This window comes from Pteropus medius, unplaced genomic scaffold (genome assembly GCF_902729225.1).
Source record: "Pteropus medius unplaced genomic scaffold, Ma_sr-lr_union100, whole genome shotgun sequence".
In the NCBI taxonomy this organism is placed as follows: Eukaryota; Metazoa; Chordata; class Mammalia; order Chiroptera; family Pteropodidae; genus Pteropus; species Pteropus medius.
Genome location: NW_024351730.1, coordinates 33,507,281 through 33,530,039, shown reverse-complemented (window position 1 = coordinate 33,530,039; position 22,759 = coordinate 33,507,281). Strand labels below are relative to the sequence as shown.

At 37.0% G+C, this 22,759-nt stretch overlaps 2 protein-coding genes across 3 annotated transcripts in view; both read left to right on the top strand.

Annotated features, from left to right (window-relative positions):
• Positions 1–22,759, top strand: part of LOC120588304 (broad substrate specificity ATP-binding cassette transporter ABCG2-like) — a 150,683-nt gene that overhangs the window by 6,935 nt on the left and 120,989 nt on the right. The gene's annotated exons all lie outside the window — the stretch shown is intronic.
• Positions 1–22,759, top strand: part of LOC120588305 (broad substrate specificity ATP-binding cassette transporter ABCG2) — a 50,290-nt gene that overhangs the window by 7,247 nt on the left and 20,284 nt on the right. For both annotated transcript variants that reach the window (XM_039845674.1, XM_039845673.1), the window contains exons 2-6: positions 8,960–9,181; positions 15,972–16,031; positions 16,760–16,874; positions 17,496–17,648; positions 20,000–20,157. In XM_039845674.1, coding sequence (XP_039701608.1) covers positions 8,979–9,181; positions 15,972–16,031; positions 16,760–16,874; positions 17,496–17,648; positions 20,000–20,157 — 689 coding nt within the window. In that variant the 5' untranslated portion in view covers positions 8,960–8,978. The remainder of the gene's footprint in view (positions 1–8,959; positions 9,182–15,971; positions 16,032–16,759; positions 16,875–17,495; positions 17,649–19,999; positions 20,158–22,759) is intronic.

Sequence of the window (22,759 nt, the reverse complement as noted above, 5' to 3'; positions counted from 1 at the left end):
TAAATATGCCAGAGTAACAGGAAAAATATGTCTTTGATATGTTATTTTTTATAAAACAATACTTTTCAGAATACTGTTGTGGAGAAACGAACTTTCCTCTACTCACAAGATTCTCCTGGCTGGGCTAATAATCAAATAGACGTGAGAAAGAGTAACAAGAGAAAATAACCAAATTTAGCACATACATATAGATGGGAACCCCACATACATGAGTGAGTCAGAGACCCCCACATGCAAGAGAGGTTCAGAAATAGAAAGGGCACATGAATGTATATGTCAATACTAGACATCCTGGGCTAGGGATGAGGTAAGGCTCCTTGGGGGTTTCAAAGGGTCATTGCAGGATAATAAGAAGAGCAGACCTTTAGTAAACAGAAGTTTGGCCTGCCCTATAGATAGGTCAAAAGAAGTTATCTCTGGTAATCTCTTATGTGAAAGGTCTATAATTTAAATTTTTCTATGTAGTTAAAGGGGAGAAGGTGGGGGAGAAGTTTCTCTTGAGCCTACAGCTAAAGTTGCCTTGAGCGCAAAACAATCTGCATACCATAATGCACTTTATGGGGTGACTTGTTCTATACCCTCAGGCTACATGTAGCTGTGACTTGGTTGTATAGATCTGGAAGAAGTTCTCAAGAACAAAGGTTTTTAAGTCTAACATTACACTTCCATTAAAAACACTGAAAATTATTGGCATTTTATTATTTCTTTTAATTTTTTATTTTGAAATAATTTTTAGACTTACTGAAAAGTTGCAAAAAGAAATGGTACAGAGTTCCAGTAACGTTTTGCATAACTATAGTACAATTGTCAAAACAAATTAACATTGATATGATACTTTAATATTGTTAAGTAAACTATATAGACTTATTTGGATTTCACCTGCTTTACACTATTTTTACTGTTCGAGATTTGGTCTTGGATGTCATGTTGCATTTGATTGTTATTCATCTCTATTTCCTCCAATCTATGACAATTCCTGAATGTTTTCTTGTTTTTCATGACCTTGACATCATGAAGAATATTGGTCAGTTATTTTGTATAAGGTTTTTGAAATAGTACTTGATGTTTTCTCTCGAAAAGATTGAAGGTATGCATTTTGGGAAAAAATACCAGAAGCAATCCCAGTGCATCATATCAGGGGTATGTGATTTCTTATTACTGATGTTAAACTGGATAGGGTGATGTTTGCCAGGTCCTCAGTGGAAAGTTATCATTTTCCCCTTTGTAATTAGGAGAGAAACTCGGACTAATATCCCGTTTCTACTGTAAATGTAACCATAAACTCAGATTATGCAAATATTCTTTACTTCTTAAAATATTATTCATTAATTTTAAAACCCATTTGTGGAACTTATTGTTTAGCACTATGTTGTTCTAATGGTGATTTAAATTTTTTTCTCATCTCTTTTATGTTTATTAATTAGAATTCTTTTGTAAGGAAGAGCTGTTCCTTCTCCATTTATTCAACTAGTGGTATCAGTACAGAGTCATGGGTATTTATTTTATTATATGAGTTATAATCGAATGCTGTTATTTAATTGGCAGCTCAAATTATTCGAGATTTAGCCTCTGGGAGCTCTTCTTTCAGGTCAGCCCCTGTGCCCTTTTGGCATACCACCATTCCTGTCTCCTGCATCTAAAAGCATTTCCTTACTTTCTGGTGTCATAAAATGCTCCAGGCTCATTTTGCATTTCCTTTCCATGCCTCAACCATGGAATCAACCATTTCCCCAAGACACTCTGGTTCCTTTTTTTGGAGAATGTTATCAGAAACCAAGATGTGGTTACTATCTGTGCTACTGGAATAAATTTGAGCTTTTTAAGTTTCATGTATGACTTAGCGAATGGATGTCTACAAAGAAGAGTGATGCCTTAAATTTTAAACACCATGCTGGACCCTATGTTAGTTGTCAGTTGGAGTTCGATCTCTTATGGGAAAGAAATGAAATTGGCAGGCTTTAGTGTTTTTAGAAGTTGCCAGTTTTTCTCAAATGATAACCCATAAACGCTTACAAAACAAACAGAATGAACATAGGAATTTTTATTTATTTGGATCTTATAAGAAAACAGTTTTTAAAATTTGTAACACAATTAAACTATTTTCTGACTGATGGCTGATTATATGTGAAGGAGAGATATGCACAGGTCATGTCTTCGAGATGTGCTGTTAACCTAACAATAAAGGCAACAAGAGAGATCCAAAAGAATAGTCATTTTGCAAGCACCGATTCAGGCAGCAACACAAATAGTATTCTGATTAGGAGGTGAAGGCAAGGGAGTATTTATGAGAAAGGGAAGAGGAATAATTATATGAATAGAAGGAAGGAATTTCTATGGGAGTCAAGCTAAAGAAGGAATTAGTATAGGTCCAGATAAGATAACATAATGATGCTAATCCTAAGCAATATCTTCAATTTGTCCAGTTTTAACATTCTAAGGGTTTGAGGAATAAGACCTAGGAGGCAGTTCCTCTGGGATGGCACCTCTGACTCTCTGTTAAAGTGGCTCCATTAATATTATTTTTTATATTTCCCTCTATTGATTGAGATCTTTCTTTGAAAGCATTGCTGATCAATCACTGGAAAGTAACATATATCATTTATTAAAAGGATTGTTTGTCCCTTGTTACTGGTAAAGCTTATTTTTGGTATGTCATTTCCCATGTGGGAGGGAAAATGGTTTTCTTAGAAATCTTTAGGCCACATTCGAGCAACATGGATGCCAGAATAACTGAGAAAGGCTTTATGTTTTGTTCTTTTAAGGGCAAATGTCTGAACCAGGAAATAATACCTGAGGGCAGCCAGCTGAAGATATCAAAGAACCATGAGGTGACAGTGGGCACTGTGTTTAACCTTTTAGCTAGTGCCTGGATTTTATCTAGCTTCTCTTAACTTCACAAGAGGTGTTTTATCCAAGTGCATCAAGAAGTTTTATCCAAGTGCATCAAGAAGTATTAACAACAGAGCAAACCCCAATTGCTCAGCTAGGATATGATCAAGAGAAATTCTACTATCTAAAACAATTTGTGCAAGAGAATTTAAAGATTTATCCTGGTTGACTATTTGGCAGTAGCTCCCCGCAGTTCCCCACCTGCCCAAGGAGAATGTATTCTTCTGAATCTGGCACCTTTGCTGAAGTGGCATCCTTTATATGTTTTTCACATAAGTATATCTGTCTCTTATGGGGTTATAAAATCAATTATTTGTAAAGTAATCCGGGAATGACTAAATATATTTAAAAATAATAAACAGTCTGGACCTGCATTGACCAATATGGTAGCCATTAGCAACATGTGACTATTTAAGTTTAAGTGAATTGAAATTAAATAACATTACAAAATTACTAGGGACATTTCCACATGTTTTTTTTTCTACTGTAAACAAAAGGTTGATTAGGGATTCCAACAGAAACAGGATTTATTCGGGAAAAAGAAAGGATCGTAATTAGCATTTGAAGCCGTGGCAAGACACATATAAGAGAGAGCAAGAGGGAGGAAGCTCTATTTTAGACGAGAGGAAGAAGTTAATGGGAAGGGTTGTTGTAATGACCAAAGAGCTGTTTTCACCATAGAGTTCTTCCTGTGGGCTTTAGGACTGACTTGGGGTGTGAGGATGCCTTTGCAGGCCCTCTCAGTGCTGTCTTGGTTAACGTCTCTGTCATAAATTTTGACAGCGTCAAAAGACAGTGCTATTTTATTCCCCTTTCATGTCGCTGAGGAATGTGGAAAGCATAGGTATTTTTCAGTCTGACCCCGAATTATGTTGTTCTGCGATTCATAAAATAATCACTTACTTGGGCCTTACTTACAGACTTTTTAATGTCAGGAACGAGATTATCATCTATTAAAGAAGTGATCTGTTGTGTAATTTGTAAGGATAAAAGGAGTTGGTAACATTTAACTTTGTTGAATTATGTATCTTTGCTTGTGCTGCTCAATTTTCACAAATTTAATCATAGACTTAGGCTTCAGTCTAAGAATTTTTTTCTCTAGCTAGAGTGTGGGGGTGAGAAAACATTCTCTGCTCTCTTAAGTTTGTGATTGGGGGACCCGCAAATTAAATCGATAAAAGACATATTAGCAAGAGAAAAAGATCAGATTTAATCATGTGATAAAGGAGTTGACAGAAAAATGTGACTCAAAGGGGCATTAGAATTTGGGCCTTAAAACCACCTTAATAAGAGAAGGGGACGGGGAGAAAGGCACATATGGGAAAATAAGTGGTTTTTAGGAGAGCTAAACGGGCCCTTAGGAGGGTAGAAGGGAAATAGGACAGTTTTGTGACAGGTCTGTTTTGGTGTGGTGCCAACTTGTCTTTTACTGTGATGGTAAGAGTCAGCCTTCCCAGGTTGCTTCTCGGAGAGATTTATGACAATTAAGTTCCTTTGAGAGGCTCTGCTTTCAGGCAGACAGGGATTTCGGGAAGTCAAACACCTTCAGCTGAATATAACTGCTGTGCCACATCGATGTACTCAGCAGCTACCCCACTTCGACCCTGTCCAAGTCAGGGCCCAACACCATCTCCAGGACATCTCTTGTGAACTGTGGACCCTCCAGCCGTCTGCATCTTCTCTGCATGAATATCTAGGAAGTACATGTTCCAAGCTGAGTTTCTAATTTTGTGTCCTGAAATCAAAGTGAATAAAGCATTTCTAGGAGGGAGTATTCTACTCTTGTCAGTGTTGCTGGTGGTTTGCCTCGGAGGAGGACTAAGAATTGATCATTAATACATGAAAATCTACTTAATTATCCATATTTTACAAGGGTGGATTTTATGGTCTGTGAATCATATTTTAATAAACAAATTGGTCATGAGATATGTTATTTTGTCAGTCACCTAATTTTGTGAAGAGTATGGGAGTGAAAACTGATTGGAGGGGATTCAAGAAGAAAAGGGAGGGAGAGAAACTGGAGGGCTATGGACAGGAACTGTAAATTTTTTTTTTTTTTTTTAAGAAACAAGGTGTAACTCAAAGGGGTAGTTAGTATTTGGGGCTTATCTGTCATCTTAATCGGAGGAGTATAGGGAGAAGAATTACAGAATTTTTATAACCAGTAGAGAAGGAAGAATTGGTGCCAGGGAGAAAAAGTGAGGGGTGGAGGAAATTCCTGGAGAAGGTGTCCTGGAGTAGGCTGGAGGGAATGAGAAGCTGGGTCAAGCAGAGGGTTCCCTTTAGGGAGCAGCAGAGGGAGTCCTAGGGGAGTTGGCCTCTGATACATAGAGGGAGTGGGTGGGCAAGGTTGGAGATGGATGAAAGATGAGAAAGAAAGGAAGGGGAGGTGGGCGAGACGACAGGGTCTTTTATTTATGATGCCAAGGTGGGAGCATGTGTGGCTGAGATAGTGGGGAAGGCGAGATCATTAGAGGAGAGAAGGCCAAGTGGCTAGCTGGGAGCGGGCAAGGACAAAGATCTACATGGGGTTTGAAATCCCCTGCAGCTACCAAGATTCTAAACTTCAGAATTGTGTATGACAGTGTAAATCCATCGACACCTATTGGAAAACAGTTCACACTTGGATGCTCAATTGAACTTCGGTATGTAGCATGTCCTTAAAATTGAAGAGCAATACATTATTGCATAATGAAGACCCCAAGAGAGTGGGGTGGTTTGTCATTCATAAGAGTCTTGTTTAAGGTTCTCAATTTTTAACCAAAGCTATCCCTTCCTGGGATATCTCACAGATGCCTAAAACTTACCAAGTTCTTGCTGAGCCCTTGGCCTTTTGAAGTCCCCCTCTGTCATGACCTAGGCCCATCCCCTTGTCCAAGCATGTCTCACCTGGTTTTCTGTAATAGCCTTCTAACTGGCCTTTGCTTCCACACTTGTCACACAGTAGCCAGAGTGGTCCTTTAAAAACCTAGTTAGTATCATGGGACTTTCCTGCTTAAATAACCGCAGTGGCTTCTCACTAACTGTACAAACTTCTGTGATGGGATCTATTCTTCTCTGTCTGATAGACTTTGTCCTCGGTACCAGGACAAGATACTGTCCTGTCCTGGACAAGATACTGTGCTACAAGGTTATTGGGGACTCATATTGCTCCCTCAGCCTGAAGACTTCAGTGCTCTACATTACTGAGCAGTCTTTGGACCTGAATATAGTGTCAATACTGGATGCTTCAGGGTGAATCTGTCAAATCAGAGGCAACTCATTAATTGATAGAGAACATTTTAAATGCAAGGTTTAATTTATGGAAGTTGAAATTCAGATTTTGTTTTTTCCTAACAAACTTTAATAGTGTCCTACTTTTGTGTCATTCATAAGTTTATAGATATCACCTGGCAGTGATTTGAGAACTCCAACTTCTTGTCAAGATTATAATCTCTTGGCCGGGCTTCTACCAGCCTTTGTAAAAATTCCATTGTGGGCAGGTGTCTGGGTGAGGACTTTAGAATCAACCTGTGTACTTTTCTTACATGCAATTTTCATTGCCTTACACACTCCATTTACATAGACTATCAGATTAAGAGTATGATAAAAAGTAAAATACAGGAAAATGGCATTTTAAATGCAAGTTATCATTTTTATAATAGGTATAGCAGTATCTATGGAAGAAAACTGTTTAAGCTTTGCAAAAAAAGTAAAATATGGCCTCATCAGTTAGAAAGCAACAAAAAGAGAGGAAAAGTGACATAGGTAGATTACTAGAAAAGGGACAGCTGGAAAGTGCAAAGGAATCTCATTATTCCAAGCCCCTTGATTCTGTTTCTTTAAAAAAAAGAATAAATAAAAATAAAAAGATTCTGGTTTTTGACAATAGTCTCTTTTCATTTACTTTCTTAATTATATAAAGCAATTATTTTAATGTCAATGTCTGATGACTTCTGTCTGCATTAACATGGGTCTAGTTTCTTGTCACTGGAACATTATGATCCTGTTTTCTGTAATGCCTGGTATTTTGTTCAATTATAGTAACAGTCAGTATTATTTTATACTAGTTTCAGGTGTACGGCCTAGTGGTTAGACATTTATATAATTTTCAATGTGATCCTCCCCAATAATTCTAGTACCCACCAGGCACCATGCATAGTTGTTACAATATTATTGACTATATTCCCTATGCTGTACTTTACCTCCCCATGACTATTTTGTAACTACCAGTTTGTACTTAATCTCTTCATCTTCTTCACCCAATCCCATAACCCCCTTTCACCTGGCAACCATTAGTTCTCTGTATTTATAAGTCTGTTTCTGTTTTGTTTATTTTGTATTCCTGGTAATTTTTCTTGAAAATCTGGATGATTATATCTCCTTTGAGATTGGACTTTCTTAGGGTAGACAAAGTTATTCAAGTAGAGGCTGGTCTGTTCCTGAGTTGCCCAGCTCTTCCGGAATCTCAAAAGCTTGGGTTTCTAGAGCCCCTCCTTTTTGGTAGGCTTGTCACTTCAAATTTTGTTTCCCTAGCACCAAGAGACTGCTGAAGTATTTGCTCAGTTTTTTAGGCTCTAGTAGCTTCTTTCTACGTGGTGTTTTTGAGTTTCGCCCCAGGTGTGTGCAATCTGCCTCGAGAGGAAGGGGCATAGGATGCAGGGTTTGCATTTGTGTTGTTCCCTCCTTTCCAGGATTTTGGCCCCTTTGGTACTGGCTGCTTTTGTTGCTCTCATCAGAGAGAGCTCTTCAAACTGTTGCTTCTTGTATTTTATCTACTTTCACAGTTGTTCTTAGGGGATGATTGGTTTTGAACAGCTACTCTGTCATAGCCAGAGTGAAAGTTCTTCATAGATTACTTTGATTTTTAAAAATTAAAATAGGTTTATTTAAGTTTCAGATTTGAAACCTATTCGCAAGCTCTTAAGTTCACTTTAAGGTCTTACCCTAATTAAATCTATTCAAGGGACTTTTTGTAACTTCCTTAATGAAACATTTGAAACTTCATTTATTAATTTAGGACTCAGTTTTGTTTTAAATTCATTAACTACTTAACTATTAGTTTTATTTTCTTAATCATTTTTATTTTTAATTCTAAATCTTCCTAGAATTTAAATATGTTTGCCCATTAAGGAAATGATTGTATCATCCCAAACAATTTTAGAGTTTATCTCCTGAGCTGCCTGAAAGAGAGTAACAAGTGATATAAATCCTGGAGCTATAAATTCAGAGAAATTTCTCTTGTCCTTGACTCCTGGCTAAGCCCCTTTTTGTAATAACTATGTCATAAAGTCCAAAATTACACACACACAAAAAATACCCCTAATACCCCTAAACAATAACATAGTCTGCCCTGCTCTTGAGTCGTATCATAATATGCTTTTAAAGCTAGATAAGTTTAACGTCTGGTCATTTTTTCCTGCTTCATAAGTAATTTTCATGCTCTTCCTATTTACTTATTAGATGTGTAATTGATATCTAATTGGAGTTAATGTATTCAGAGTTGTATCTGCCTCCCTAACATGGGTACCAAAGTTGTTCTTATCATAGTGATAAGTGCTGTTCAACAGAGCCATTTATTGCAGTGCAGTTTAAAACACTTGTTTTTTTAATGTTAATAATATGGGGGTACTGAATCCAATATATCCAAAACATTTTTACTTAAACATTTAATTAGTATAAAAATGAATCACGAGTCATTCTTTTTTTTAAAATTTGGATCTCTATTTTTATTTTTTAATTGAGATGTAATTGACATATAACATTATTTTCAGGTGTACAACATAATGATTCAATATTTGTATATATTGTGAAATGATCACCACAATAAGTCTACGTAACATCCATCACCACGCAGTTGTTTTTCTCTTCTCATGATAAGAACTTTTAAGATCTACTCTTAGCAACTTTCAAATATACAACCTAGTATTGTTAACTATAGTTACCATGCTGTATGTTACATCCCCAGGACTTATTTATTTTATAATTGGAAGGTTGTACCAAGATGAAGTTGTTTTAGGTGTACTGTTACTGAGTGTTTACAGTCTCATTTATCTGGATGGTCAACTTACTCTTGCTTTTCCTTCCACAGAAAAGCAGTAACTCTCCAGATGTCTTCGAATAATGACCACGTTTTCATCCCAATGTCACAAAGAGACACCAGTGGGCCCCCTGGGACAACCTCCAACGACCTGAAGATGGTTACTGAAGGAGCCGTGTTAAGTTTTCATAACATCTGCTATCGAGTGAAAGTGAAGAGTGGCTTTCCACTTGGTCGAAAAACAGTAGAGAAAGAAATACTAATGAATATCAAGTATGTGCATGAACTTTTATTTAAATCTCTATTGACATCACTTGAACTTCATAGGTTTTGCCTATTAGTAAAGGTACTATCGACATTTGTACACGTGTCTACAGATGTATAGACACACTTTCATTTCTTTTGGCTTAACTGAGTGAAATAGTTGGATCATGTGTTAGGTATATGTTTAATTTTTAAAAGCACTGCCAAAGTATTTTTAAAGTGGTTGTACCACGTGTATCAACTTTCATTTGAGAAGCTGAATAATGAATGTGTTATTTAGTTTTTCCTGGGCAACTCTTGCAACTCTTTAGTTGAAAGATGCCTGGATGTATGACTTCTGATTTTTCGATTGTGGAAATATAATTATAATCTCTGAGCTTCAGTTTTCTAATCTGTGAGATAAAAGATCTATCACTGTACTTTATGAGCCAGACACTTTAAGTACTTATGCACTTTATGTCCTTATATTCTAGAAGAAAGAGTCAGGAATATATTGTCATTTCAGTCATATTGAAATGACAATATATTGTAAAAGTACTTTGGGTTTCAATAGACTTGTTTTCAATGAGTGGCCTATTTGTAGTCGTTTATAATCTGTAGCAATTTATATAATGTTTTCCCCAATCATACAGACAGACAGGAGCAACTTACATATAAGACAACTCTAGCTTAGCTTAAGGTATGTTGCTGCAGAACAGTGTGATGGAAAATTTAGGATCCAAATGAATACAAAACTACGATTTTCATTATTTTCTTCCAGCAATGAATTCATCACCTGGTGGTGGCGTGGGCAGTGGAGTGGGGAGGGTAATGAGAAAAGAATTTAGTAGGTACCAAGTATCGCTCTTCTTTCACAGATGATAGCCATTAAGATTGTTCATGTTTTTCTTATTTCTAGAGAACTGAACCTGATTCTTCCTCTCTGTGGTTTGGGAAGTACATCTAGATTTGCTCAGACAGCATGGCCTCTGTGTTTTATTTTGTTAATTTTTGTTAATTTATTTGTTGGAGGGGGAATAATTCTTCCTAGATAAGACTGGCAGCCTTTTCTAATTCTCTTAGATTGGAGGAGTGGTTATAAGAACACTTTGGCCAGGTGTGGCTGCAGACCTATATAGAATCAGATGTTTCTCATGTTTTCTTGAGGCTTTCTCTGGGATTGTGGCCTTTTCTGTCACTAGCAGCCAACTGCTCCCAGAAGGCTAGGAAATGACAAATAAGGGAGAAAATTTTTGCATGTGGGTAGGGAAGAAACGATGGGGATCTGAGATTGATTGTGTGTGGCAATGTCAGGGGCTGTGTAGGGTTAGATAGAACTTTCTTCATGTAGTAACACTACTGTCAAGCCTACTTTCTTGGTTTCTTGTGTTGGTTAAAAGAAACCCTGACTAAGAAAATATGGAGAGGAACGGTAGACACAAAACTTTTATCTTTTGCCACATGCCTAGATAGAATTGACTGACTTGTTTGAAAGGTGACTCTTTTTTTGTGGAACACAATCAAGTTGGTCACTACAAATTTTGTGCTAAGTGAAAGGTAACACAACTTGACTATGTACAGATTGAATGGATTTCAAATGAATGCTGTGCAAGGATACATTTATCTTGCTTATGTTTTTAAGATTAGTAACTTAATGCTCTTAACTGTATTAAGTACAGTTAATACACTAAAAATGTCATCTAAGCACTGCTTCATCATGTTTTTATGGTTCAGTGGTATGCGTTCCACCAATAGATGAGTCCATCTTCACCTGCATTCCTAGGTTAATAAAAATAGTGTCACACTTTTTTTTCCTTTTAAAAATGATTTTATTTTTCAATTATAGTTGACATAAAATATTATATTAGTTTCAGATGTACAGCATAGTGTTTAGAAATTTATATACCTTGTGAAGTGATCTCTCCGATGAGTCTCTTAGGATATCAGGGATTTCCTGTTTACTCATATTTCTGGTTTAGGCATCCATGTGAAAGGGCATCCGTTTTATTCAATGTAGCATTTCTAATTTTTTTTCTATTTTCTATCTTCTACTAAATAGTGTTTCTGGGATGGAATAAAGGTTGCTTTCATATATCTTATTTTTGACTTATGTTTGATTGCACCATAATCATTCAAAATATTGTTTATATTCTAAAAAGTCCAATAATTTCTGTTTTTCCTTTGGAACTTTTTTGTAATCTCATGTTTTAGACATAAGTAACTAGAATTTGATGTTCTCTGTGGGGGTAAGAGGATAAAACAAAATCTGACTATGAGAATTCAAAAAGGTAAGATTTTACTACCTTATGGAAAATATTTCTGCTACGCTTAGTTTGTCTCCATACCCAGCATTCGAGCTTATTCTCACCAATGCCGAAGATGTATAAAAAAAAAAAAAATGGTACATTCCACTAGATGGGTGGATATCCTATAATCATCAGGGAAATTCATTATATACATAGGTTTTTAAAATTATAATTTATTTGGAAATAATTTCAAACTCAAACCTTGTGGGAACATAATCCTTTTACCCAGATTTCCTACCTGTTAACTTTTCACTGCATTTGCTAGTCATTTTGTCTCTTTGGATACCCATTGTCATTAGTGTTATTCTGAATCATTTGAGAGCAAGCTATCTATATGGAGCTCAATTATCCCTAAGTCCTTCAGTGTATATTTTTTAGAAATAAGGAAATGAGGACCCTCTCCAATATAACCACTTGGTCATTGTCTGGGAGTAGCCCAGGAGAAGCAAAGCGCCATAATGGATGCAGTGGTGGGCTCTAAGAGGCTTTTGGTTAACCATGTTCTTTGCATAGCTGACTGACTATGACATCATGTCTCTCCCCTTAGTCTCATCCAACCTGGCATTTTCTTGTCCCACTCCAGGTATGTTAACCTTGGTCACCTGGTCATGTTGGTGTCTGCCAGCCTTCACTCTAATGTTACCATTTCCCCCTTTGTAATTAATAAATATCATGAGGAGAGATACCCTGACATTATTCCAAAACTCTATTGTTCATTAAACCTCAACCCACCAGCTTTGGCCCATTTGATGACCGTTCCTGAATCAACAATAACTGTCACTATGATAGTTACCAAAGAGTGATTTTTCTGTTTTCATCCATCTCTTCTGTATAGAGTAGTTTTCATTTTACTAAAAGGAAAAAGCTTTATTTGGCATTGCCTCATTTATTTATATCAGTGTAGACTCATGGATTTGCGTTTTATTCAGTAGCATTCAATAGTAATGCATTATTATTATCTACCTTGAAATTTCTATTGTTCCTAATTTGGTCAGTGGGAGACCTTTCAAGGTAGGTTCTGTGTTTGTTTGTTTTTTAAATTCATACTTTTGACAAATTCTCTCATTCTTTGAGTATTTTGCTGGCACAGCAAGAAGTTTCAGACTCACTGTGTGCTTACCCTGCCTCAGATCTGGAATGAGCTGATGTACCTTTTTGTGGAGTTTGTATTTACCAACCCAGATCTGGGTGTTTGGAACATTCGTTGCTGTTGGGTCATCATAGCTCCCAGGCCTCCTCAGTGGACAGCCCTAGGGAACATATGTATGTATATTCATATATACACATCTAAACCTTTTTATATCTGTCTGCATATACATTAAAACCCATGACCTCTAATTCTGATCTTACACCCAAGGGTTATTTCCATGTTTTGATGTTCGTTAAACATTTTCCCCAAAAGTGAAAAACTTGGCTCTCATTATTTTTAATATATTGACTGACTTAATCAATTTTCTTATTCCTTAATATAAGCTATCTCTCCACCCCATAGCTGTCTCCTCTCTTTCTCTCACCTCTTTTGCAGCCTGTGTTCTTGGGTGCTGGTGGTTGCTGCACCTCCACCCAGCACTTCCATCACCTTCGCACTGTGAAGGGAAGGTAGAGTCTAATAGCCATGACTGATGTATTCTTTGAACATAGTATAGTAAGTAGGGAATGTAACTACCTATTTTCCAGTCAGGCTATACTTATTATCTATAAGTTATTCCCTACTTCTTGACATTTGTTTCTATTGAAAACATTTGATTTTCCTATAAGTAATTGTCATTTATAAAAATGTAGGGACTCATTTATTCAACAAATTTTGAATGTCTGTTAGGTGCCTGACATTGTGCAAGTTGCTAGTGACAAAGATATATCATATCCTCTGTTGTCAGAAACCTTTTAATCTAATGGGAGATTCAGACAACTAGAGCACTTCACTGTGTTCTACTGTGATAGAGGAATTAGAAGACAAGATGGAAGTCTGTAACCCTAAGTTGGAGGGCTAGGAGCATGGGGAGAGAGAAAGTGACGATTGTGTGTGTGTGTGTGTGTGTGTGTGTGTGTGTGTGTATTTGAGAAGGACTACGCTCTGAGCAGTGGGAATGACATTGACTTTCTGCCCATAAAGTGAGACCAAAGGCTTTACAATTATTCACAAAAATATAATAGATGTGGCAGGAATCTTGTAATTAGGTTTCATTTTATGTATTTAGTATTTAATCATCTACCCATTTTAGACCATCGTGCTGCATGCTATAGAGTTGAGAGTAAAGAAAGATGACACAGTTCTTATCTGCATGGTTTTACAGTATAGCAAGGGAGACTTTCTTGCATGCAAATATTATCAAGCAATAAATAAGTGTGAGGAATGGATTTTGAGGGATGATTCTAGAGTGGAGGGCAGCGTAGGGCAACAGAGGAAATGTAGACCATGGAATAGAACAGAGGTCAGCAAACTTTTTCTGTAAAGGGCATGATAGTAAATATTTTCAGTGTTATGGACTGTACTTCTGTGTTGCAATTACTCTGTCATTTTAGCATGAAAGAGCCATTGTCATAAGTGAGTGAGCATGGCTCTGTTACAATAACACTTCATTGATGCAAACAGAAAATGTGAACAGCTGTAGTTTTCTGATCCCTGAACTAGAATGTAAACTCCAGGAGAGCTAGGACTTTGTTTTATCCTTAACCCTGACCCATATTTTAGAAGAGTGTCTTCTATACACAAAGTAGATATTGAATAATTGTGTTGAATGAAGAATTCACCACGGCTCCAAACTGGAACTCTTGCATTTGTGATGGTCTCTTTTTGTTTTGCGTAATGCTAGGGTTTAGTGCCAAAGGAAGCCCAACTCAGAGGTCTGTAAAATCCTTTGAGTTAGAAAGTTCACATTGAGTTTTGGGTTAATCATTTAGTGTTGCTTGGTCTTTTTTGAGTAGATTTTGTAAAAGCCTGGAAAGTTTTTCTGACAAGGAAATCTTAGTGAATAACAAGCTGATTTCTAGTTATTTTAGAAACAGTTACTAGGTAGCTATTACTAGAGAAAGCACATCAAGAGCTACAGATAAATGCATCTTGAAAGTTCACCCAGCCATTAGCATATATTTCTACATCAGGGGAAAGGTCTCAGAAAGAATAAAATATTTTCCTGTTTTATAGGTTGTTTTACCTAACTCACTGTATTTGTCCAGTGTTTCAGTGAGAGGCTTCTCAGTTAATGAGCAGAGTGGAAGGTACACTTCATTCACCCTAGCACCCACCAGCCATTTTACCCTTGTGACAGTTTAAACACAATAGGCAGTAAATGCGGAGGTCCTCCTGGATTGAAGCACTGTGATACAGCTGCATCGTGAAGTTTATCACTCATGACACTTGTGTAGCATAGTGTTTGCCTCTGTGAAAGGCATTATTTGGAATAAAAAGCCTTCCACTTTACCCTTTCTACTTGGAATAGTTTTCTCTGGGTGATACATTTTACTTGCCTCCCCATCGTACAGAGATTGGCGTAGACACCAGGGTTTTGAAAGGGCTTCATCAGACCCCGTTTCATCATGCCCATTTAACTGCGGTGGTCCCGCCCCTCATTCTCCTTGCTCCAGTCCATTCTCCTTACCTTTCTACCGGTTACCTTCAGGATAAAATTCAGACTACTTATTTGCCTTTTTCTTGATTCTCAGCACAGTCAACACTGCCTTAATTTTTTCTACTTTCCTGCTCTCTGTCTGAATATTCTCTACCCTTAAACATCTACGTAATTTGTTGGGAACATGCAGTGTCTACACCACATCTGTACATCCTTAAGAAAGTGGCGTCTTCTCTTCTAAACTGAGAAGTTTCCTGTTTACTTATCTGACACTTTACAGGGAAGAAAAAAATCATATATTTGAAGGGTATGTATTTTATATTTCCAATTTGATTAAGTAGTCACTAAGGGTTAAGAACCGGTGAGGTGTTTTTTTGTTTGTTTTTGTTTTTTTGTAATGCCTGAGGTGCTTTTTTCTAACCATTAAATTTCTACTTCAGATATATTGTTTCTTGGTCTGACTAGATTCAAGCAGTGAGAACACTAATACTGGTGATTCTATAAATCCATTGACTTCTTAATTGTGTAGAACTTGACTAAGTAGCAAATGAGGTGACTATTAGATAATTATTATCAAATATTGCTCAAGACTTTGCCTTGTGTTAAGATAAGTATAACAGAGGCTTTACTAGAGTCTTTTTTTTTAAAAAAGAACCTTGAAAGTTTATGTGTCCTTTTGAATAAAATGTAAGTGGTTTAGAGAATAAGTGGAAGGAATTTAGATGGACCTGAGCCTTTTTTTCTTATAGATTCTGACTAGTAATGACATTCTGTGTATGCTGGACTTCTATTAATCAATCATTGGATTTCTTTTTCCTTTAAAAGCAGTTTGTGCTTGTTTTCTGTCTAATTCCATCAACTTTTATCAAGAGTTATGAAATGCAAACCCTAAATTAGTAGAACTGGGTTTAAAGTGAACCGGTAAATCTGTTTCTGCATTTACAGTGGGATCATGAGACCTGGCCTCAACGCCATTCTGGGACCCACAGGTGGAGGCAAATCTTCGTGAGTATAGCAGAGAACATCAGTAAGGTTTTTCTTTGCCATTTTAATGTGCTTTTAAAGATCACTTTTAGGAGGTATTTGTAGCGCATTACTGCATGCCTAGCCTGCTGTAGGTGCTACGGATCACACACAGTTATGCCGTGGTTCTGTCCAGAGGAATAGAGGTCATTAGGTCAGCTATACTGACAGGACGTGATAAGGTGGTTGGCATACAGCTGCCAGCTGTGAATTTGAGCTAATGAGGCAGAAAAGGAAGAGGATAAAACTGAAAGTGGGGAGATGGAGCTGAAGGCATAAGTGAAGACTAACAGAGCACATTGCCTGTGTTTGATTTCCCAAGGTCACACAGCCTGGAGGGCAGTTTGGGAGCTCTGTGCTGGGTCAGCCAACAGTGCTTTCATGTTTGGGGGCTTTATTGTAGCATAGAGGAAAAAGGAAGACAAGAATTAGAAGACTATATAATAATAGTTGAAACATAGAATTTCTTGATCAGTTAATTTTCTAACTTGAACAGAATTTGGATTCAGAGTAGCTAAGACATATAGCCTGCGTTTAAAAGAATCGATACCCTTTTAAAAATATATATTTTAAAAAATTAATTTTTCAATTATAGTTACATACAATATTATATTCATTTCAGATGTACATCATGGTGATTAGACGTTTATATACCTTACAAAGTGATCAGTCCAGTAAGCCTAGTACCCACATATATGTCCTTTTTGTAGGTTGTTAGATATCTTAGCTGCAAGGAAAGATCCACGAGGATTATCTGGAGATGTTTTGATAAATGGAGCACCTCGACCTGCCAATTTCAAATGTAACTCAGGTTATGTGGTACAAGTAAGTATTTGTCAATTTGCATTTTAGATTTCTCCTGTTTCTATGTGAGCATGTGCCTTGGCTGATAGTTTAGTATGTTTCCTGTTAGTTCTGTGCCCATGTCATAGAACCAACATACTTTAAACCAGCTTTTGATAATCTCCCATAACACGTAGTATTAAGTGAAAAGGCACAGAGAATAGAATATGACCCTTATCAGCACATTGATATGAATGCTAGTTATGGAATATGACCCTTGTAAGGGCAACGTTAGCAATTCTAGTCATCACATTACGGAAAGATACTGCTGTTTTACTTTTTTCCCTACCTTCACTTTTCTCCTTCCCCTTGCTTAGAAAACTATTTTGACAATATTTGTGAAAAGCAGTCTATAAATATCTGCTAGTAATAGTTATAATTACCTGTGTTCTATTTGAGTGTACAGATTCTGAATGAAAATTATTTGTCAGGCTTTGCATCTATCTGTATATAGATTATTATAATTTGTATAATTACAGGTTCATAATTAGCTAGAACTTTCCCTTGAGTATGTTATTTATGTGGATTAAGTTTTATACACTAAAGAATAATGGGACTAGAAAAGACCTGATATGTTTTGCTAAAATGCCATTCTGCCTTAAGGATGATGTCGTGATGGGAACTCTGACAGTGAGAGAAAATTTACAGTTCTCAGCAGCTCTTCGGCTTCCAACAACTATGACGCAACATGAAAAAAATGAACGGATTAACACAGTCATTCAAGAGTTAGGTCTGGCTAAAGTGGCAGATTCCAAGGTAATGTGGAAAATGGATGGTAACATTGCCAGAACATAGGACCTTTCCTGTGTGATAGTGTAACTTTTTTTTTTTTGATAATATAACTTATTTAGAAGTTTTCTATAATGCGAGTGGTCAAAAGTGGGTACTTTCCATATCTAAGAGCAAAGTGACTAGTTACATAATATGTAGGTGGAAATTAACGAGGGTAAAGTAAAAAAATGATTGAATCCTGGAAATGAGGTATGGCAGTGTGGTCTAGTAGTAGACGTGTTCTTTGCAAAGTCACATGCCTCTTCTCTGTGATTACAGTTTTTGATCCTCCTCCACAGTAATTGTTTAAGTCCAGTCTCAATATCTGTACACTAACTTTCCTTCTTTCTATTTTCTCCTTCTCTTCTTAGCTATTCTTCCTTTCTTTCTCCAGGGGTCTTTGTTCTGTTGCTTTGGAGGTATCTTTCTGGAATTCATAAATGATGAAAATCCATGAGATCTTGCTCTGTATGTTTCATTGTGCTAAAATTTGGCTTCTAATGTTATATTCAGTCAGATTAGGGTTTATTTCTAATTCTTGTGGCATCCAAGTTGTTTTTCTATACCATTTTTTTTTCTTTTTGGTACTTTGTCTTCTTTCCCTTTCTCTCTCCCCTCTTCCTTTGGCCAGTATCACTGCAGACTGTCATGTGCTGGTCTCCCTTAGGTTTTATAGATTACAGCCATGGGCAAGGGAGACAAAGTAACTGCTTATGTGAGTTGTGCAGGATCAGGAAGATGAAATGAGATGAATGAGTGAACTTTACAGTTGATAAGTAGGTATGGAAGGTTTGCTGGGAGGACATTTGAAGTTTTGGGTGAAGATGAACTTCTTAGATTGTCATGGCTCTAGTTTAATCCCCCTGCGATCTCTCTTCCTTAGAGTAATGAAGAATGGGAGTATTCTGCTGGTCACTGCTTTATTTAATACTTTCTGACAGCCTTTTATGTAAAATGTATTTTGCTTTATTTTATTTGGAAGAATAACTCTGAGATGCTACTGTTTACCACTTTTGTTCGTTTTATGAGTGTTTGGGTTCCCTGTGCTGGGGTTCTGTTTATTTGATTTTGTCTTTCCAGTAAGTGCTTTCCATTCTTTACCTTTGGGCAGCCATTGCCCTGAGTTCCTTGCATGGATTTCCAGGGAAAAGAAGCTGAAGGCAATTGATGACTTCTCAGAATTCCTTGATCTAATTGATTGAAACACCATAGTAAAAATGTTTACTTTTTATGAAATTAAACATAACAGAAATGTAGAGAGAATAGTCTGATTATTACAGTAATGACATAGTTGTAGTATAATTAATATGGTGTGATAAATAACATGCACCTAGATTTTCCAGTTGTTAAACATTCAATAATGTCTTCAGGTTTGTCTTTATGAACTATTTTTTAAAAATTTATAAATATTAAATTTTACCACTGAATATTTATGTATCTTTTTTAAAAATAAGGGCATTTGCCTACATTACTGCAATATCATTAACAATTAACAAAATTAATAATATTTTAATATCGATTATATAGATGGAGCCCATATTCATTCACATTTTTCCAGTTGTCTTAAAATGCCTTTAATAGCTCAGTGCTTATGGGATATAATAAAGGACATGAGTAACATTTAATGATTATCTCTCGAAGACTCTTACTATAAGAATCGTTTCCTCTCTCTTGCCTCCCCTAAAGTCTTCCACCTCCCCCAGTCACACACAGTGACATTGAGTGGTTGAAAAGACTGAGCCAGTCACCTTGAATTTGTCTAAAAGAATGAGTCAGGAATTCTGCCATGCATTAAAAGTATAGACAGGGTCAGCTTGGGAAGCCTTGCAGTGATCTAAGAAGTGCTAATGTGAATGGTAGAAAGGGAACTTTTTTAGCCGCCAAGGCCCAGTTCTTCTTGTAAGTCCATTTGAGGATTTTTCTTGGTGGGAGAGAAAAAGAGAAGTGTAAGAAGACTCATAAATTATAGGTACTTTCATCGTTTTCTCTCATATCTTTTATCCCTTTTTGGACTGTGATTTCATAGGGCAATATCTGTAAGTTCTAACATACAATCTTAAAACTAAATATTTGACTTGGTAAGGAACATATAGAACTGTTTAAAGCACGGGCTTCATATGAGGCTTAGCCACATACCAGCTCTGACTTGAGCCTCAGTCTACTCATCTAATTAAAGAGAAACCTACCTCTTCTCCCAGATACTCATTTATTTGCTGTTCAGCATAAATGAGGATGTGAGATAAAGTGCCTCTTACAGGGTTGGCACATGTTAATAGCTTAAGAAACTATAGTGGCTATGGTTGTTATTGTTAATAATGATAATATTTGTGTTTAAGGTTGGAACTCAGTTTATCCGTGGTGTGTCTGGGGGAGAAAGAAAAAGGACTAGTATTGGAATGGAGCTTATTATCGATCCATCTATCTTGTTCCTGGATGAGCCCACAACTGGCTTAGACTCAAGCACAGCAAATGCTGTCCTTTTGCTCCTGAAGAGGTAAATGCTATGGGAACATTATTTTAATATTTATGCACTATCTGATCACCTACTATGTGCCAGGTAGTATTCCTGGTGCAAGGGATTCAGCAGTGAGCCCAAGAGATAGACATTTGTTCCTTCTTTATTGTAGAGGATCAGTCAGTTAACAAATATATAAGTGTTTGAAGAGAAATGAAGCAGGATGAAAGTGTAGGGAGGACTGCTGTGTTGGGGTGGTGGGTGCCCTATTACATAGTGGGATAGTCAGGGAAGACCTCAGTGATGTGCCATTTGAGCTGTGAGCAAGACCTAGATGTCTGGGAGGAGAGAGTTCTAGTTGGAAGGAACAGCCAGTGGTCCTGAGGCAGCCCATGCCTAATGTGTTTCGAACTCAAGGGGCCAGCGGGATGGAACCCAATGACCTAAGGAGAGCAGAGCTTGGTTAGTGTATTAGTTTGCTTGAGCTTCCAAAATATGGTACCACAGACTGGGTTATGTAAACAACAGAAATTAATTTTTTTAGTCTTGGAGTCCAGGATTACAGTGTTGTCAGGATTGTGTCTTCTGAGGCCTCTGTCTTTGGCTTCTAGGTAGCTGTCTTCTCTCTGTGTCTTCACTTCATCTTCCCTCTGTGTGTCAATGTTGTGATCTCCTCTTGTAAGAACTAGTCCTTATTGGATTAAGGCTCACCCATAGGACTTTTCTCAGCCTTAATTACCTCTTTACAGAAAAAGTACAAGAATTATGCAAAGAAATCCCATGTCTCCTTACCTAGCTTCCCCGAATCTTAGCATTTAACTGCTTTTGCTCTCCCTTTGCCTCTCCCCTATCCACACCTATTTTTTTTTTGTCTTTTTTTTTCACATCATTCCTCATCACCCAAAAATACACTGTAATGTAACTCTAAAATATAAGGACACTTCTTTTACATTATCATCTTATATACCTCCCAGCCAGGAAGTCACATTGATACCACTGCCACCATCCAATCCACAGATGCCACCCAATCCACAGACTCTACTCAGACTTCAGCAACTGTCCTGGGAGTGTCTCTTTTTCCTTTCTGTGTCTGAGGCTCCTCTGCAGAAATTCTCTTCTTCTTCTTCTTCTTTTTTTTTTCTTAATGTGTTTAATATCTTTATTTTTTTTAATTAAGTTTATTGGAGTAACATTGGTTAATACAATTATATAATTTTCAAGTAGGAATTCTCTTCTTTAAGCCTGAGCAACTCTTTATTCTTTTTTTTTTTTTTTTTTTACCTCCCATGTCCTCATCTGTTTTTGAGAGTAAATATATAGGGTGGCCCTCAACCTAGGTCCAGCCAGTAAGTTTTTATGTGACTAGATCAGGCCATGAATTCTTGACAGGGATGCCACAGAAAGGAGGATGTGTTCTTGGCTGTATAACATCAGGGGCTGCATGGCTCTGGGTGATGTTAACTTCCATTACCTGGACATGTGCGTGTCTGCTGGGTTTACCTGCTCTGAAATAGCTAGTTATCCCTTTGTAATTAATCCGTATTTTGTCAGGGGAGATAATCAGATGTAATGCCAATATCCTGTTCCTCATCAAATGTCCACCCAGCAGTTTCAGCATGCACTAACAACTCTTTCTGTGTCAAGTACTAGTGCGATTTTCTGTTTACATCATTCTTTCCTCATATATTAGTTCACATTCTGCTGTAAAAAAGTTTTCCATAAGTTCATAGTAATATTTTCAGTTCGAAACTAACACCTGAGTACTGTTTTTCTCTTTACCCTTTCCATGTTTATAAGTGACCTTTCAGACAGTGAGAAACTTGGCTCCCATTATTTCAATATATTTACTTAATTGCATAGCCAACTAACTTAATTGCTCAGTATGACCTAACTCTGCCCATTCTCTTTACCTACCATCCCTGGGAACCACCTTCTCCCGGCTCCATTTTTAAAAAGATGCCAGACACACCACTTTCGTATGGCATTCCTTCCCTATTATTACGTTGCTTCCTCTGATCTTCATGCATTTGTAAGCAAGTCTCTATGCTAGGATGAGAAGAAGGAAATGGAAAGAAGTTTAAGATTTTAGACATCATAAGTTTGGAATGTCAATTGTACATATTAAGTAAAGATGCCAAGTAATTAGTCTGGGGTTCAAGTTCAGTTAGAGAATACTTCTGTGGTATTTTTATTATCTGTAACTATGTTAAAACAGTGTTCGCTAGGGACTGATGAATTACTAAAGAATACTGTAAATATTTTCACTATGCTTCAGACCAGTTAGCATGCAAGCATCTTTCCTCATGCTGAACGCTCTAACCCAGTCTTTCTCCAACTCCACTATGCACACTAATACCTAGCGTCATGTTATAATGCAGAATCGGTTTCTGCCGCTCTGAGCTGGAGCCCAAGATTCCCCATTTCTAATAGGAGATACTGATAACTGATGCCATTGGTCCTTAATAGCAAAGCTTTCACACCAGTCCATTACTTGCTTCTAATACTGTACCGATTACTTATTGTCTACTGACTAAAGTTCCAGCTTCAGAGTAAAGGGATTCGTCACAGCCTTGTTTATTAATGCATTTTCTTTTGTTAGTTTCTCTCTTCCCCACCCCCCCAACCCAATTTTGCAGTGACA